We start from the raw sequence: 18,813 nt of genomic DNA, 5'->3' as shown, positions 1-18,813 counted from the left end.
AGGTACATCTTCCGGATCATTTTTCTGGAGAGTGGAAGCTGTTTCAGAATTTTAACGAAAGCTGTAAACTGCATTTCAAGTTGAGGACTCATTCCTCTGGATCAGAATAACAGAGAGTGTGAATCGTATTTCCGTTTTAAAAGGGAACCTGCAAATTTGGGCTCTTTGCTCAAGTTCTGACCATTCTGCTTTACAGACAGTTGAAGCCCTTTTTCGAAGCTTTAGGCAACCTCTATGATGACCCGTCTGCAGAATCTCACTTAGGTACTCTTAAGCAGGGCCATAGAATAGCAGAGGAATACAGTTCCAAATTCATCTGCTTTTCTGTGGACAGTGGATGGAATGGCCCAAGTCTTTGCAGCCAATTTCGTATTGGGCTATCCGAACAGATTAAGGATTCCCTGATTCAAAATCCAGTTCTGAACTCTGTGGAGAAACTCTTACAGCTTTCAATTAAAATTGATAGGTGCAATTTAAAAAAAAGGATGGAGAAATAATTACCATCTTCTTCCTTTTCTGCTCCTGTTTCGTCCATTATTTCTGATCATTCGGAACCTATGCATATTGGGGCATATAACTTGTCCCTGGAGGAAAAATCCAGCAGATGTTCCATGGAGCTTTGTCTTTAGGTCACATGGCTCGTTCCTGTCCTAACAAGCCAGGAAAAGGCAAGCCTGATGGATAAGGAAGGGGTCCAATTAGGCTTAAAGTTAATCTCTACCAATAATTCTCTTCTTGTACCGGCTCAGATCCACTAGAACAAGTCTTCCATTGACATCTCAGCCTTTACTGGTAGTGGTGTTGCTGGTAATTTCTTGGGCATCAATTTTGCTGAGACCTTGAATATTCTCTCATTCAAGCTAAATCTAGCCATTACTGTTTGCGGTCTTGATGGTAGTCCTTGGTTGGTTGTAAGATCACGCATTGTACTGCAATAGTCCATCTGTCCATTGGCTTACTACAATATCCAAGGATATTTATTTTCTCCTTATCAAGAGTCCCACAGCTCCTCTGATCTAGGGACATCCGTGGCTTACTTAGCATAATCCTACCATGGCTTGAAAGTTGGGAGAGATCATTCCCTGGGGTACTGACTGCACTGTTTCTTGTTTGTTTCTATCATCTAGGGTAAATCAGCACGTGCCTGAAGACCTCCTCAATATCATGAGTCCCTTAATGTTTTCTACAAAGGCAAAGCAGATACCTTACCTCCACTCTGTGAATATGACTGTGTCACTGAATAAATTCCAGGGGCTAGACTGCCTTTGGGAAGACTGTATGCCCTGTTAGTTCCTGAAATTAAAGCCATGAATGACTACAGTATATCAAAGAGAATCTCAGTAAGGGTTTTATTAGACCGACAAAATCCCTATCAGGCACAGGATTTTTGTTCATTTAAAAAAGACAGGACTTTAAGGCCATGCATTGACTATAAGGGCTTGAATAAAATCACCATAAAAAACCACCTACCCTCTACCTCTCATCTCTGTATTTAATGACCAGCTCAGAGAGACTACCATCTACTCCAAGATTGATATGCGAGGTGATTACAATCTTATTCGTATTAAAGAAGGACGATAAATGGAAAATGGCTTTTAACACCCAATCTGCTCACTATGAGTACTTGGTCATGCCCTATGGCCTCTCCAATGGCCCTGCAGTCTTCCATGAGCTGATTAATTACATATTATGGGATTTCCTTGGAAGATTTGTCGTCTACCGGGATGATATTTGAATTTATTCACACTCCTTAGATCTTCATCAAAAACTTGTTCACCAAAAACTTTGTGAGCACCACCTATTTGACAAACTGGAAAAATGTGAATTTGAGGTCGAGAAAGTTTCCTACTTGGGGTATGTCATCACTCTTAAGGGCTTCTCCATGGATACTAGTAAACGCCAAACCATCTTTGACTGTTTTATGCCCACCAACTTGAAAGCCATCTAAAGATTCTTGGGCTTCGTAAACTATTACAGGGGGTTTATTCGCACCTTTTCAGTTTTGACAGCTCCTATTACTGCTTTAATTAAAAGGGGGCATATACCATCAATTTGTTCCCTCAAGATTTGGAAGCCTTTGTGACACTAAAACAAGCCTCCGTCTTAGCAGATTCCTCTGATGTGGGAGTGAGAGCCATTCTTTTATAAAAAGGGTGTTTTCAACAACAAGTTACATCCGTGTGCTTTCCGTTCTCAGAAATTCTCTTCTATCGGGTCTAATTAAGATGTCATAAATGAAGACTTCTTGCCATCAAGTGGGCCTTTAAGGACAGGAGACATTGGGGGTCATTCCGACCCGAATGCTCGCTACAGTTTGTCGCAGCGATCGAATCGGAACTGCGCACTGCGGCGCCGGCACATGGCAGCTTTCGTTACCTAGTGATCGCCTCTGAGACAGAGGCGGTCGCTAGGCGGGAGGGGGCTAAACGCCGTTTAGGGGGAGTGGTGCGGCCAACGCAGGAGTGGCCAGACCATTGGGGGGGTGGGCCGCGGCGGCTGCATGATGTCTCACGCAACTGCTGTGGCCAGCGGGAGCGACGAGCAACTCCCGGCCAGCCGCAGGAGCTGCGCTGGCCGGGAGTTACTCCTCAAATACAAAGGCATTGCCTCTGTGCGATGCTTTTGTATTTGTGCGGGGGGGGGGGGGGCGGCACTGACATGCGGGGCGGGCTAGCCCTGTGCTGGGCGTCCCCCCGCATGTCTGAGTTTACGATCGTAGCTGTGCTAAATTTAGCACAGCTACGATCAACTCGGAATGATCCCCATTGTCTAGAAAGAGCCAAACACACTAGCACTGTCATCACAGACCATAAAAACATACTTTATATTGAGTCTGCCAAGAGACAACTCCAGAAAAACACGTTGGGCACAGTTTTTCACCTTTTTCATTTAATTTTATTATCATTTGCAGACCTGGTTCCAGAAATATCATGGCTGATGCCCTGTCACACAGCTTCCTTCCCAATCATGATACATCTTCATCCAAGTTGCCCATCATTCCAGCAGCCTTAATTTATGTTGTGTTGGCACAAAGTCTGTCATTACAACTCCAGAAACCCTTCCAGGTTACTTTTTGTTCCTGAACATTTCAGAGGTTCTGTTTGGACTCTGGAAAAAATACCATTTGGGTAGTGGTTGATCATTTCAGCAAGCTTGCCCATTTTGTTCCACTCACTAAATTACTCAGTGCCAAGACTTTGGCCTTATTAAGATTACACAGATTGCCACCCTCTATTGGAGACAATCCTGACATTGTATCCAATAGAGGATCTCAGTTTGCTTAATTCTGGAAGTCATTCTGTGCATTATTGGGTATAAACCTCAGAAAGGGTGAATCAATCTCTGAAGCACTATCTCCATTGTTACATATCCAAATATCATAACAATTGGGTGAATATCTGCCCATGGCTGAATTTGCCTACAACAATGTCTGTTATTCCTCCACAATGTATCTCCTTTTCTTTGTGTTTATGGACATCGCCCAAGAGGCAATTGATTTTCTTCTTTAGAAATTAGTCATCTGCATGAGGTTCGCTGCACTGTCTTGAGAATCAAGAAGGTTTAATGGATGGCTCACAACAAGGCATCTTTTTGTTCAATTTTTTTGCAGATCTTCTTTGAAAGTCCTGAATTTTAGGGTGGGACATAAGGTGTGGCTGTCCACTTGGAACTTAAGACTTTAGCAGACCTCAAGGAAGTTTAGTCCTAAGTACATTGGTCCATTCCAGATAATAAAACAAGTTAACCCCATTGCCTTCCCTTTAAAACTTCCTAGATCCTTAAAAATTTGCAACAAGTTTCATTGCTCTCTCTTTAAACCAGTTTCCAGGAAATTCAAGTTCTTCTGTCCTAAGTAGTCGCCTCCAGTTATGCTTGATTGTATGTTGTTGAGAAAATCTTGGATTCCAAGAATGTACAAAGCCAAGTTCATTTCTTAGTCTAGTGGAAGGGCTAAGGGCCTGAAAAGAAGTTGTGGGCTGCCAAAAGGCATTTACATGCAGATAACCTCAAAAAGACTTTCTTCAAAGCAGTCTCAGGTAAACCTGGATTTAGGGGTTTATTACCCCTTCTCAAGGGCGGGTATTGTTATGATCCACTGCAGTGACTCACAGGCCCGGCAGGTCCCAGTTGTTACTAGGCAACTGGGACACTGCATCACACCAACCACAATGCTGATAATTCTGACGGTTGCTGTGCAACCGGCGCTCTATCTGCATCTACACTGCCTGTTGGTCCTTGCTGTTACTCAGCAGCCGGGACACTTCCTTTGTACCTGCAGCTACTCAGTTGTAGTTTAATTAATTGTAAGGAGCCTGTCTCTGTATGTGCAGCTACTTACTATTTATGCTTCAATATCACTTTTCCTTACTCTCCATGCACCCTCTTCTGGTTCTCTGCCATGGCAATTCCCTTCATATTTGTATCAGACTGCTGATTTTAAGGATTTTCTTACAGACCATTAGTTGGAGTTTGCTGATGACATCCTGGTCCATTGAGACTGTCTGGTTCTTTTTTGGGATATGGCTAAGGTTGTAATGAGGGGACACATCATGGCCTATCAGGCCCAACGTAATTGAATCAAACAAGATCAATACAGAACATTACATTCTGCCCTGCAGGCCTCCAACAATCACTCTGTCCTTGAACCCTCAGACACTAAGCTGGTGGTTTATAACGCTTTTAGAACATTTTCTCAAGATCCTCTCCAAGGTTACAGTAAATTGCCTACAATCTATGCCTTTATGCTTCACCCATATAGTATTTTTGGCCATACCTTTACTCTTATTTTGTTGTTATATGAAAACAATCCATAATAAAATATAAGTTAAGAAAGTAAATCAGGTGTTCACTCAAACACTCTTCTATTTATTAGAAGTTGATGTTTGGACTTAGAGGGTTATTCAGACCTGAATGCAGCCATGCGATTGCATGCAGTCGGCGTATCCAGTTAGTCTGCACGTGTACACCGACCGCTGTTTGCGTGTGCAACCTTACACATTGCGGCCGCATCCAGGAAGGATGCGGCCGCAGTGTGATTGACAGCTGCGGCCGTCGAGGGGGACGTTGTTGCAGCATTGTGGGAGGCGGGGCGGGATCTGCGTTCATCTCTGAATAAGGTCCTTAGCACATAAATATTTTTCCTGGTTCCTTCAACAGTACAACAGATATATATAACCGATCACATCACACAACACATTACAGGTTGAGTCTCCCATATCCAAAATTCTGAAATACAGAATATTCAGAAATACATTTTTTTTGTTGCGCAAATTAGATAGTGACACCTTTGCTTTCTGATGGTTCAATACACTAACTTTGCTTCATTCACAAAATTATTAAAAATATTGTGTAAAATTACCTTCAGGCATTGTGTATGAGGTGTATATAAAACTTAAATGCATTTTGCATTTAGACTTGGGTCTCTTCTCCACAATATCTCAATATGGTATGCAAATATTCCAAAAAGTTGAAAAAATCCAAAGTACAAAATACTTCTGGGCCCAAGTCTTTTGGATATGGGAGACACAACCTTTACAATGGCAATATCAAAAAGGTCATATAACAATACTGATAATCATTAATGACACAAGACGTATACTTACATTATATCAGTTGAACGAATGTTAAGATACGTGCCACTGAAAATACACATGTACAGTAATAACACAATTTTATTGCCATTTTATACATGTATGTTCGGGACACAAAACTGTATTACGCTAACTGATGCTCTTCGTGCATAAAATTGTGAGTCTGTTTTCTGTTTCTATTTTTCTCTCTTCTTGCCACCTACTGTAGTTGCGGAGCAGTAACATGACATGCAATAGCAGCTACAACAATGACATTATACTGTGCTCTATGATAGCAGAAACGTCATTCTTAGGGTCGGATTCAATTAGCCACGATACCGCGGGCTTGTAGCATTGGAATTTAACGCCCAGAGCTATTCAATTGCAAGGATGTTTACTCGTGCTGTAAATCCGTAGCTAAATCGCGTTAACCCATAGATTCTAGGTTAAGGGCCCAGACTTATGGGTTAACACATTTCAGTGGCTGCAGCAGGGCTGCCATCAGAAATTGTGAGGCCCGGAACTAACAAAATAGGCAGGGGCTGACACAATCATTTACCTTCAGTGTAGATAGAGAGCACACGGCTCCAGAGCACTCTATATCTTTCTTTCCCTTCCTACTATGCTTACTGTGATAGGCAGCACAGTCAGTTCCATCTTAGCAAGCAAGCACCTGGGATGAACTATGCTGCTGCAAAGTTGTTAGGTGTAGGTTCAGGGGAGCAGGAGCTGCCTCCTCCCTGTCTGCACCTGCAGAGTGTAACTGGGTGCAGGGTGGAAGGCCAGCCCTGGAGGTGTTGCAGGCTCCATAACAATCTCACCACCTGCACCTATGGTTGCTATGCCCTTGGGAAGGAGACAGGTATGAGCTCCCTTCTCTGTCAAGGACCTGGACTCCAGTTCCAGCAATCCCCTCCTTATCCCCTACTTACCGTGGATTTCTGTTTGCCTTCAGGTGGGTGTGAACAGAACTCTGTTGTACAGTAAGTGTAGACTGCAGGATTACTGGAACCTGTGTGATAGCCCTGGGCACTGCTACAAGCCTGTGGTAATTACAGTAGCACAGCTAATTGAATCCGGCCAGTCTAAATGGCACTGTTCTAATATTTTTTTTATTTATTAGTGTATATATTGTGGTTCATAGTAATTCTTTCTATACACTAATCTTCAGCATGGGGTACCTATTATTACCCTATTGCTAAGTGTGTTAAGGTCACCTGAAAACCAGCAGTGCACCCTGACTTTAAAATTTTAAATTGCACCAGCCACAATCAAAATTACATTTACCTGTTCCCAAATGCACAAATCTCCCAGAAGCCTACAAGTATATTGCCAGAATTTCATAAATTTTATAAAAATAAGCACACATTATCATTTTATGAAACAGTCACATTGAATAAAAATACAGACACACTCTTAATGATTTATAACTTTTATATTTTTGAAGTTTGTCTTTGTAATCAAGGCTGTTTAATTTTTCAAGAATAATTTAAACTGACATGCATTTTAATTACATCAGTTCCTTAAAACCATCTCTATCCCATAATGTCCTCTGGTGAAATCTCATTGTAAACATATGCTACAGATGACATGAAAGCACATTTATATACATTGTATATTTTTCAAATAAAATTTAATAGATTTTTTGCGATATACTCTTACTGTATGTAACCTTTAAAATATTTTCATTTGTAAAAAAAATTAATCTTGATATAAATATTAAAACTAAAAGAATCACTTAATGGCAAAATAATTATCAGTGTGATATAATATTTGCATTTGAACAATAAACTCTTACACTCATTTGGCACAAATAAATCTTCTTGACGAAATAAAACATGGATGACTTTTTGCAGTGCTTACATAGTACATATTTCATTTCAGAAGACTGGATAATTTAACATTAACATTAGTACACTACATTACATGCTTTTATGGGAACCATTCTACTGCACATTAAACATTTGTTTACACAGAAACATAACAAAGGGCAAAACGAGTCTAGAATTTTTCATTCCATTCAGATTATAACAAACCTTTTAAAGTCAACAACTAGCTATCATTCACATTTGTTTAAAATAAAAAAATAAAAAATTAATAATAGTAATCACAAACAGTGGCTTAAATTAAACTTGTCCTTAATAAATAAGAGTTTGTTAGAAGAGAATGAGAAGCAAAAACAGCTCGCTGTACAAAATGCATAAACAATATTTAAGGGACAAGGGAGCATGTTTCTGATTGGCATAGAATTTTTTTTTTAGAGATATAATCATGAATATAGGCCCACGTCACATGTGCTTTACATGATGGCTGTATGAATAAAAAAATAATTTTAAGCAAAACGGTAAAAAAAATAATAACTATGATTGTCTAATACATAAAGAGTTAATATTAGTCTGATTTTTGTGGATTTTTTCATTGATATACATAAAATAATTTGACCCTGAATTACCTATTTTTTCTTCTATAAATAACCCAATGATTCTTTATTTGATTAGGAGTGTTATAACTGTATTTAATTAGTTTATGATTTTTTTTTATTTTCTACAAAGTATTTATTTGTGATTTGTATTGCATTAAGTTGTTACAAATATTAAAGGGCACTGTGCAAATAAATATATGGTTTTGTGAATATTATTTTTTAAAAAGAATAATGCTATTTTTTTAATTGTATTCCTAATTGTATATTATTTACAAATCATTGCTATTAACCCTTGCCTTATTGAAACACATCACATACAAACATTGTTTTGTACACATCAAGAAAGATCCAGGCATTGCTTAGCAAATTATTTTTCAAAAATTATAATCAACACTTTGGAACACAGGTTGACTCCTAATGTGGCATAAACGGTGATAACGGCTATATTTCATCCATAAAGCAGCAAAATCATTAATTATGTGCACATCATTGTATTTCTATGTGGGAGATATGAATTAAAATATTGTTTGGAGATACACTTTTAAAAGGATTTTCACTGTATCATGAATTTAATGTTTTGATGTGTACTTGCCTGTCTGTGGCTTTGACTAATCACATAGGCCCTCATTCCGAGTTGATCGGTCGCAAGGCGAATTTAGCAGAGTTACACACGCTAAGCCGCCGCCTACTGGGAGTGAATCTTAGCTTCTTAAAATTGCGACCGATGTATTCGCAATACTGCGATTACTAACTACTTAGCAGTTTCAGAGTAGCTCCAGACTTACTCTGCCTGTGCGATCAGTTCAGTGCTTGTCGTTCCTGGTTGACGTCACAAACACACCCAGCGTTCGCCCAGGCACTCCCACCGTTTCTCCGGCCACTCCTGCGTTTTTTCCGGAAACGGTAGCGTTTTCAGCCACACGCCCCTGAAACGCCGTGTTTCCGCCCAGTAACACCCATTTCCTGTCAATCACATTACGATCGCCGGAGCGATGAAAAAGCCGTGAGTAAAAATACTTTCTTCATAGTAAAGTTACTTGGCGCAGTCGCAGTGCGAACATTGCGCATGCGTACTAAGCGGATTTTCACTGCGATGCGATGAAAAATACCGAGCGAACAACTCGGAATGAGGGCCATTGTTTTATCTTTAAGGCTTCCTGTTCTGTTTATCACAAAACTAGGCTAGAGTTGTTTATTTTGTTGCCCTTGAATATACTGTAACACAGCATAACTCTGCTCATTGGATTTATTTTATAACAGAGTACTACACGCTGCCCAGACAGCTAAAAGCTTTGGTGAAAATGACAAAAGCATCTTTACAATTTGTATTTATCTAGAATTCAGGGGAAAATTTTAAATCAATATACCATTATATATACCAAACTGTAGTGCCTGATGATGTCAAAGGGATGTAGTTACTATCCCGCCGGTTGGGATCCCGGCAGTCAGGATACCAATGCCGGGATCCCGACCGCCAAGAATGCCGACAGCTGCGCCAGGACTATGTCCACTCGTGGGTGTCCACGACACCCATAGAGTGGGACTAGAACCTGTGGAGAGTGCAGCGAGCCTCCGAGCCCGCAGCATGGCGAGCGCTGGGAGCACGCAAGGGGCTTTCTAGCAATTACCCCGCTGCCGACATTCTGGCGGCCTGTGATCCCGGCTTTGGTATTCTGAACGCCGGCGGGATTCCATACCCAACCCGATTTAGAAAGATATGATTTATTCAGATAAATAAGTTATCTTTAAATTATACAAACATCTGGAAGGAATACAGGAGATTGCTGTGAAAAAAAAGAGTCATGTGGCCAAGAGTAATTAGTGAAAATCAATTTACAATACAAATTGCTTTTTTATGTAGTTATATTACATCTGTCAGAAAACAGCACAGCAACCATGTAAGACCAGTGTGGATACAGACACTTGTTTGTAAAATACACCTTCATGATAAAATCATTTGCTCTTACATTGAATTTGGCATATGAATACATCAAAAATTAATAATACAAAAAAAACCATAGTTTTTTTTGTTTTCGACACATTACCTGTACTGGGACAGAAATAATAAAAAAAGTGCATAATAAAGAGAGCCTTTTCTGAAACTCAGTAACCTTTTCCGGTGTCTCCAAAGAACTTAAGGCAGAGTTCCACTTCTCAGACCCTAAATATAGACCATTCCAGCGAGGCATCTGGACAACTCCTGGTTATATAGGCATTTCATCATCACACAAGAACCAGTTTTCCATGGATAACACAATGGCTGTCAAATAAAGGCACTCTTGTGTACAGCTTTAGGCATCATACTATTTGGCAGTGTAAATATGTGTCTTTACATTATGGTTGAGCCCTTGGTAGGTTCCTGAGAAAAATTAAAACGAAAACATGAATGATTTACTGTAATTAATTAGGTCATTTTAATTATTAGCTAAAATACAGTGTTTTTCTATATGCACTGCACAAGTCTTATTTTTTGCCTGAAGTACCGGATATAACGTATGATCATACTATTCTACTTTATTGTGCAACTCTCATCTAACACTAGACACAGCCACAGTTATTCCAATTAGCTCAGGCTATTGCAGAGTTGTCTCTTAATGGATATGCTGCCTTCCTAGGTGTGATAAAAGTGAAGTTGCCTACACACGCTGCAGTTGTGTCACTTTAGAAACAGCAGGGCACATTATTCAGAGTGTATTATGCCAAAAGGTTCTGGTACCAATCATAATGTTTAGATTTTGACGAGAATGGTTGGTAAATACAGTTGGGCAATCATACTGTATGTGACCATGTATGTGTTTATTGTCTGACCACAATATCTGTGACCTGTATGATTCAGTCAAATTTTTTCCTGAACATGGAATGCTTATTTAATTGTGCAGCCCTGCTAAGATAAAAAAATTTCAAGCAGAAGTAGACTAGGGCTGGACATACTTACCCTGTGCGATGGATCCAGCGATGATGGGCCCGGCTTTGACGTCACTCCTCTGCCTTCCGTTGTCCTGGACACACTTGCGTTTTACTCATCACTCCCCGAAAACGCTCTCCAACGGTCCAGATCCACCCATCCACGCCTCCTTCCTGTCAATCTTCTTAGCGGTCGCCGCTGTGACCGCTTCCGTCGGTAGCCGCGGCGTAACAGCGCCCGCCGCACATGCGCATTCCGCACCAGTTCGCACCGCAGCGAAAAAACGCTGCGTGTGAACAGGTCGGAATGACCCCCATAGTGCAGTGTTAAAACAAGCAACCCGGCATTTCAACCCAGGTAGTGAGCAGGGTTGGTCCTGGCTCGCGGTGCAGTGTAAACGGGTAAGCCGTGTTGATGCCATCCAGGATCCGTTCACTGCGTAGAGAAGAGTTGGCGCTTGGAGATCATTTTATCACCAAGCGCCTCCTCCGCACGCATCGGTGGTGATGTCATCTGATCTCCAAACGCCACCTCCGCACGCGTCGGAGCTGATGTCACCAACCCAGCATTTTGACAGGTCGGGCCGTCTGTCTGAAAGGGATTTCGCCAAGTTGCACCCGGGAAGGACCTATGCACAAATCCCGGGTGCGACTCGGCAATGCAGTATAAAAGTGGTATAACGGTCCAGATTTTAAGGATAACCATGCCTGAGCACAGATAGTTCAATCAAAATAATTGATTAAGCCACCTGTGCTCAAGTATGGCTATTTGTAAAACCTGGACTGTTAGTTTGCCTTGAGGACAGAGGGTGGGAAACACTGTAGTAATCTATAAGCAAAGGAAGACATAAAATTGTGGTAAAAGTAACAAAATTAAGGAAAATGAGTCACAGAACGGGAATCACATCAGGTGTCTCGCACCCAGTGGCGTAACTACTGCCCACGCAGCCCTCGCGGTGGCTTGGGGGCGAGGGGCTGCGGGGGCGCCACTGATTTACAGCAGACTGACATGCGGACGAGCGTCCGCATGTCAGTCTGCGGTCTCCTTCCTCCGCCGCTTGTTGGAGGGACACGGAGGGCACAGCACGCCTCCCTGTGTCCCTCCTGCATCATCTCCGGCGGCCGCGGGTCTAATAGGGGGATGTGCCGTCCGTGAGCTCTAATTGGCTCACGAACCGGCACTTCCCCCCATTAGACCCGCGGCCGCCGGAGATGATGCAGCAGGAGTGACACAGGAGAGGCGAGCTGTGCCCTCCGTGTCCCTCCAAAAAGCAGCAGCAGCGGCGGGGGGGGGGGGGGGGGGGGGATATCTGGCACTGGGGCATATATGGCACTGGGGGGGGGGATATCTGGCACTGGGGCATATATGGCACTGGGGGGGGGGAATATCTGGCACTGGGGGCATATATGGCACTGGGGGGGGGGGATATCTGGCACTGGGGGCATATATGGCACTGGGGGGGAATATCTGGCACTGGGGGCATATATGGCACTGGGGGGGAATATCTGGCACTGGGGGGAATATATGGCACTGGGGGCATATGTGGCACTGGGGGGGTATATGTGTACCTGGCACATGGGGGGGGGGCTATATTTGGCACTGGGGCATGTGAGTACCTGGCACCGTGGGGGAATATCTGGCACTGGGGACATATGTGGCACTGGGAGCACAGCCCTAGCAACAAGGACTACCTCCTAGCAACGAGCATGACACCCAGTGCATGAAAAACCTGGCAACGAGCATGACACCCAGTGCATGAAACACCTGGCAACGAGCATGACACCCAGTGCTTGAAACCCCTGGCAACGAGCATGACACCCTGAGCATGAAAACCCCTGGCACCGTGCATGGAACCAAGAGCATGAAACCCCTGGCAACGAGCATGACACCCAGTGCATGAAACCCCTGACAACGAGCAGGTAATTGAAAAGTAATTAGAAGCCTTACTGTAGGACTTAATGTGTAATGGGCATTACGGTGTGTGGCATAATGTATCACGGACATTGCGGTGTGTGTCATAATGTGTCAGGCATTACGGTGTGTGGTATACTATATCACGGGCATTGTGGTATGTGGTATAATGTCTCAGGGTCATTGCAGTGTGGCATAATACATAACTGGCATTGCGGTGTGTGGCATAGGGTATAACGGGCAGGGCATTGCGGTATGTGTCACAGGCATTACGGTGTATGGTATACTATATCACGGGCATTGTGGTATAATCTCTCAAGGTCATTGCAGTGTGTGGCATAATGTGTCACAGGCATTGTATGTGCTATAATGTATCGGGCATTGCAGTGTGTGGCATAATGTATCACGGACATTGCGGTGTGTGTCATAATGTGTCACAGACATTGTATGTGCTATAATGTATCAGGGGCATTGCAGTGTGTAGCATAATGTATAACGGGCATTGCGATTCCTGTCATAATGTGTCACAGGCATTACGGTGTGTGGCATAATGTGTCACAGGCATTACGGTGTGTGGCATAATGTGTCGGGGGCATTACAGTGTGTGCATATTGTGTCATGTGCATTATTGTGTGCGGCATAATGTCTAAGGGCCATTGCAGTATGTGGCATAATGTATACTGGGCATTACTATAAGGAGGAAAAATGACAAATAATGTAAGGGGCATGAATCAGGATTATTTTTCTTTCCTGTGGTGGCCAACGTATGGGCGTGCAGGTTGCAAAACTGGGGTATAAGGTAGTCTTTCCCTGCAATGCCACGCCCCTTTATGTGAAACCACGCCCATTCCAACGAAACCACACCCCTTTTTTGTCGCGCGCGCGCCGCATATTTATCCCTTTCTTGCTCCCAATTATGGAGCATGAGGGGGGGGGGGGGGGTGCAGAAAGCATAGGCGTTTGAAGACACATTTGTATATAGAGTACGTCTATATGTGAGTTGCTCTGTTAAATAATTCTACGGATCAGTCAGCAACACTTTGCAATATACAATATAATATACAATATACCTTACCATTACATCCTTCGCAATACTCTTCTGTTCTTTACTTCTCTGAGTTAAAGATCCTTGCAGTACAAAATTTCTATTAAATGCCCTCATTGTGGTCACTGCTGGAATTTCAGGTTCTTCATCTTTTCACATAAATAAAAAATATATATATTTTGTAACAATTAATAATGCCAAACCTAAGAAAGTGTATTTACATGCCAAAATATCCTGCAATAAACATCAGAAATCATGATTTTTAAGTCAGCCCCTTTAAGAAAGTGAAATGGTACAAGAAATTGTAGAACTCATTATCAATTAGCCATGATCAATTAGCACTAATACTCACAGACTATTTAAAGACAGTGGTTACTAAAACACATCCATTTTCCAGATGAAGGGGGTTATTCCGACTCGATCGCTCGCTGCAGTTTGTCGCAGCGCAGCAATCGGGTCGGAACTGCGCATGCGCCAGCGCCACAGTGCGCCGGCTCATGGCAGCCGTTGTTGCCTAGCGATCGCCTATGAGACAGAGGCGGTCGCTGGGCGGGAGGGTGCTGAACGGCGGCGTTAAGCCACCGTTTAGGGGGGCGCGGTCCGGCCAACGCAGATGTGGCCGGACCGTTGGGGGGGCGGGCCACGGCGGCTGAGTGACGTCTCACGTAGCCGCTGCGGCCAGTGGCAGCGACAATCAACTCCCAGTCAGCCGCAGGAGCTGCGCTTGCCGGGAGTTACTCCACAAATACAAAAGCATTGTGTATTTGTGCGTGGGGGGGCGGACTGACATGTGGGGTAGACTAGCCCTGTGCTGGGCGTCCCCCCGCATGTCAGGGAAGATGATCGTAGCTGTGCTAAATTTAGCACAGCTACGATCAACTCGGAATGACCCCCGAGGGATGCTACTACGGGATTAATTGCATTGAGTTAGTTCAGACACAGCTCTTATATGCTGTAAGGCAGTGTTTTCCAACCTCAGTCCTCAAGGCACACTAGCAGTCCAGGTTTTAGTGATATCTATGCTTGGGCAAGGATAGTTAAATCAAAATAGTTGAGGTACTAATTAAGTCACCTGTGCTCAAGAATGGCTATCCTGAAAACCTGGATTGTTAATATTTCTTGAGGACCGTGACTGGGAACCCCTGCTGTGAGGCAGTGGTTCTCAAACTCGGCCGTCAGGGCTCCAAACAGTTCAAGTTTTCCAGGTCATCTAGAAGGTACACAGGTATATTCATTACTCACTGACACATCCACAGGGGGAGCTATATATTTCTGAATATATAGACCTGAAAAACATGAACTGTTGGGGTCCTGAGGGCCAAGTTTGAGAACCTATGCTGTAAGGCACAGGTTCATAAACTCGGTCCCCAGGACCAGAAACAGTTCACGTTTTCCAGGTCTCCTCACAGAACACAGAATCATAAGTGAAATACTTAGCTCCTCATTTGGATCTTTTAAAATGTGTCAGTGAGTAATGAATACACCTGTGCACCTGCTAGGTGATCTGGAAAACGTGAACAGTGTGGGTTCCTGAGGACTGAGTTTGAGAACCACTGCTGTAAGGAATAGAGCAGAACTGCTGTGAAATTATTCAAGAAAATGGAAAAGGAGTTGGGGGCAGGCTCAGTGCCAGCAGAGCATGGGAGAGAGGGAAGGAGCTACTGTAGACCCAGAATAATGACTCTGAGGACTATCCAGCAGCAAGCCTATATGGTAAGAGGGATTCAGGGAGGAATGTGTCATGTCTCTATGTATATAGAGGTGCGACTGAATTGCTGTGACTAGCGTGCATGTACACGGATATTTGCGAATATTCACACCCGCGATCCATAGGAAATACATTGTGCAATTGCGGGTGCGACTATTCACACTTGGGCTAGTGTAGATGCTGCCGCGATGTGGGCAATGATGAATGTGGTGTATCTGTATGTATAAGTGGGTGACTATGTATGTACTGTTACGTTTGTGACTGTATGTATGTGTGTGACTATGTGTACTGTATATGTGTGTGACTGTTGTACAAACCTGGTAATAAAGGATGCCCACACAGGTCTTGATGAACCAATGCACTGTTGTTTGTTAAAATGGCAGGATGTTACAGTCGGCATAAGTCTTTAGTTCCAACCATCACACCAACAAAAATTAATCCTGCGATCCTGACACTGAATAGACACTGTTCACCTATCTAGTCACCAGCCAACTAACTCTGCGTCGGTCACCATGTCCCAACACAAGACTAGCTGCATATAATCACACCCTTGTGGTTCACCTGTAAAGCTGTGTTCTGCGTGCAGAAGAATATGGAGGATTAAACCTGTCTGCAACATAAGCCTGCAGACCTACAGAGGAGGCCTTCATTTCTCCCACAACAATAGTGGCAAACTACCCTTTTTTTACCACACTGTATACATGTATGTGTATTATTACATGTATTACAGTATGTATAGGTGTGTGACTGTATGTATGTGTAAAAATGTCCAATTGCATGTACAGAAGTGTCCTCTCCAATCGTTGCTGCATTCACGTTACACAACAGTTCTAGTTGCACCTACATGTGAGCGCGTTTCTAAATGCTGGGTATCTTTTTGTGCGTCTTATTTGCATTGCTGTGCGAATAAGACACACAAGCAGACTCTGCTGATTCTAATTATATGCAGGGGTATGGGTCATTAGGTCAACAGTCATTAGGTCGACCACTATTGGACGACATGCATTAGGTCGACATGGTCACTAGGTCGACATGAACAAGGTCGAAATGGAAAAAGGTCAACATGAGTTTTTTTTACTTTTTTTGGTGTTGTTTTCTTTGTAGAGTGACGGGGAACCCCAATTAGTGCACCATGTCCCCTCGCATGGTGAGCGAACTTTGGACAGGTTACTATTCCTAATCGTAGTCCACGTGGATCGTAAAGTATGAAAAAGTAAAAAAAAAAAAAAACAGTGAAAAACTCATGTCGACCTTTTTTCATGTCGACCTAATGACCATGTTGACCTAGTGACCACGTCGACCTAATGCATGTTGATCAATAGTGCTCAACCTAATGACTGTCGACCTAAGTGTGGTCGACCTAATGACCGTATCCCATATGCAGCATGCCTGGAAAATACGGTAACATAGCATTTCGTATGTAGATACACCAGCAGACCCCAGTCGCAAACAGAATATAGGCATGCCGCATATTGTATAATTGTAATCAGCAGAGTCTGCTTGTGCGCCTCAATCCAGCTCTGTACAGAACACATTAGAATACATAAAAGGTAAGTTTATACTATGTTTTTATTCATAGAAATATACTTTTACTAATGAAGTACATCAGTTTTTATATTAACTTTATTCCACACATTCATAGAGGACTCAAAATTACTGACATGTTTCCAGGTACTGACCTTGCAGAGGAGTTGCTGGTAATTTTCTCCTTTGCTGTCTGGAGGAGTCTATTGTGTGAATCTATTAAAATAAATATACAAAAGACATTTAATATTTCACAATATACAGTATATAGTATAATTCTAAACACAAGACATACGACATGGCTGAAAAGGTATATTTCCCATGTGCCTATGGTTAACCTCTCTAGAGAATGCAGTAGGTGCAGCAGTTCTGAATATTGACCCAGAAAATTCTTAGTCAATGGTGCTGATTCAGAGTTGGGAGTAAAGCCAAAAAAGCAGGTGACTTTGTATTTCTGTAAAACCTTGTTACACTGTAGTTGGGGCAGATTTAAAATGTGCATAGAGATTTAGATTTGGTATGGGCTGTGGGGCTAATTCAGACCTGATTGCTGCTGTACGTTTTCGCACAGCGGGCGATCGGGCACAAACTGTGAATGTGTAAGCACCACAATGCGCAGGCGCGTCGCATTGGTACAAAGCGGATCGCCGCTCAGCGATGGGTTTGTGTGACGGATCCATTCGCACGGGCGATCGCAAGGAGATGGACAGGAAGAAGGTGTTTGTGGAAATGGTCGACACATGAATGGTCGACACATGAAAAGGTCGACATGAGTTTTAAAAATTTTTTAATTTTGTGGAACTTTTCCATACTTTATGATCCACGTGGACTACGATTGGGAACGGTAATCTGAAGCATGGCGAGCGAAGCGAGCCATGCGAGGGGACGCGGTGCACTAACTGGGGTTCCCCGTCACTTTACGCAAAAAAACGACACCCAAAAAAGGATAAAAAACTCATGTCGACCTTTTCATGTGTCGACCATTTGTCCATGTCGACCATGCCAAAGTCGACCAATAGTGGTCGACCTAATGACTGTCGACCATAATATGGTCGACCATTCTTACCGGAACCCTGAAGTAGGCCCTGTGAGTATTCTAGCCTAAATCTAAATTGCAGTGTAAAAAAAAAAAGCTGTGCGATACATTCAGAAGCAGCCAGTATTTACAGGGGCAAACGCAGGATTTGGGAGGGGGGGTTTCCGTGTGTGTGTGTAACATATATATATATATATATATATGTACTTCTATTATCCGGCACTCCCTTGTTAGCACCAACCTTATCTTGCCAGGGTGCACTCCTAGGGGCTGGCAGACCCCATATATATATATATATATATATATATATATAAATATGTGTGTATATATACACACATATATATATATATATATATGTGTGTGTGTGTGTGTGTGTGTGTGTGTGTATATATATATATATATATATATATATATACACACACACACACACTGGGACTGCAAATGACACACACTGGGACTACAAAGTAAACACACACACTGGGACTGCAGACTTCCCCACCCCACCACACTATGACCTGCAGATTACAAATACATGCACATTGGGATTGTAGACTGTGGAACAGACACACAGACTATAGACAACATCAACCCCCCACACACACACACACAGTGGGGCTGCAGACTGTACACAGGGCCGGTTCAAGGGCGCTCTGCGCCTCGGGCAGGAAAAGGGGCGTGACCTAATACAGGGG

The 18,813-nt window shown here is 42.9% G+C and overlaps 1 protein-coding gene across 2 annotated transcripts in view; it reads right to left on the bottom strand.

Annotated features, from left to right (window-relative positions):
* Positions 1-6,986: 6,986 nt before the first annotated feature.
* MYRIP (myosin VIIA and Rab interacting protein) overlaps positions 6,987-18,813 on the bottom strand; it is an 835,957-nt gene continuing 824,130 nt past the window's right edge. For both annotated transcript variants that reach the window (XM_063922392.1, XM_063922393.1), the window contains 3 exons: positions 17,241-17,301; positions 13,884-14,002; positions 6,987-10,351 (listed from right to left, as the gene is read on the bottom strand). In XM_063922392.1, coding sequence (XP_063778462.1) covers positions 10,322-10,351; positions 13,884-14,002; positions 17,241-17,301 — 210 coding nt within the window. In that variant the 3' untranslated portion in view covers positions 6,987-10,321. The remainder of the gene's footprint in view (positions 10,352-13,883; positions 14,003-17,240; positions 17,302-18,813) is intronic.

Source organism: Pseudophryne corroboree, chromosome 5 (assembly GCF_028390025.1).
Source record: "Pseudophryne corroboree isolate aPseCor3 chromosome 5, aPseCor3.hap2, whole genome shotgun sequence".
NCBI classification, from domain to species: Eukaryota; Metazoa; Chordata; class Amphibia; order Anura; family Myobatrachidae; genus Pseudophryne; species Pseudophryne corroboree.
This window is presented reverse-complemented; position numbering and strand designations above follow the sequence as displayed.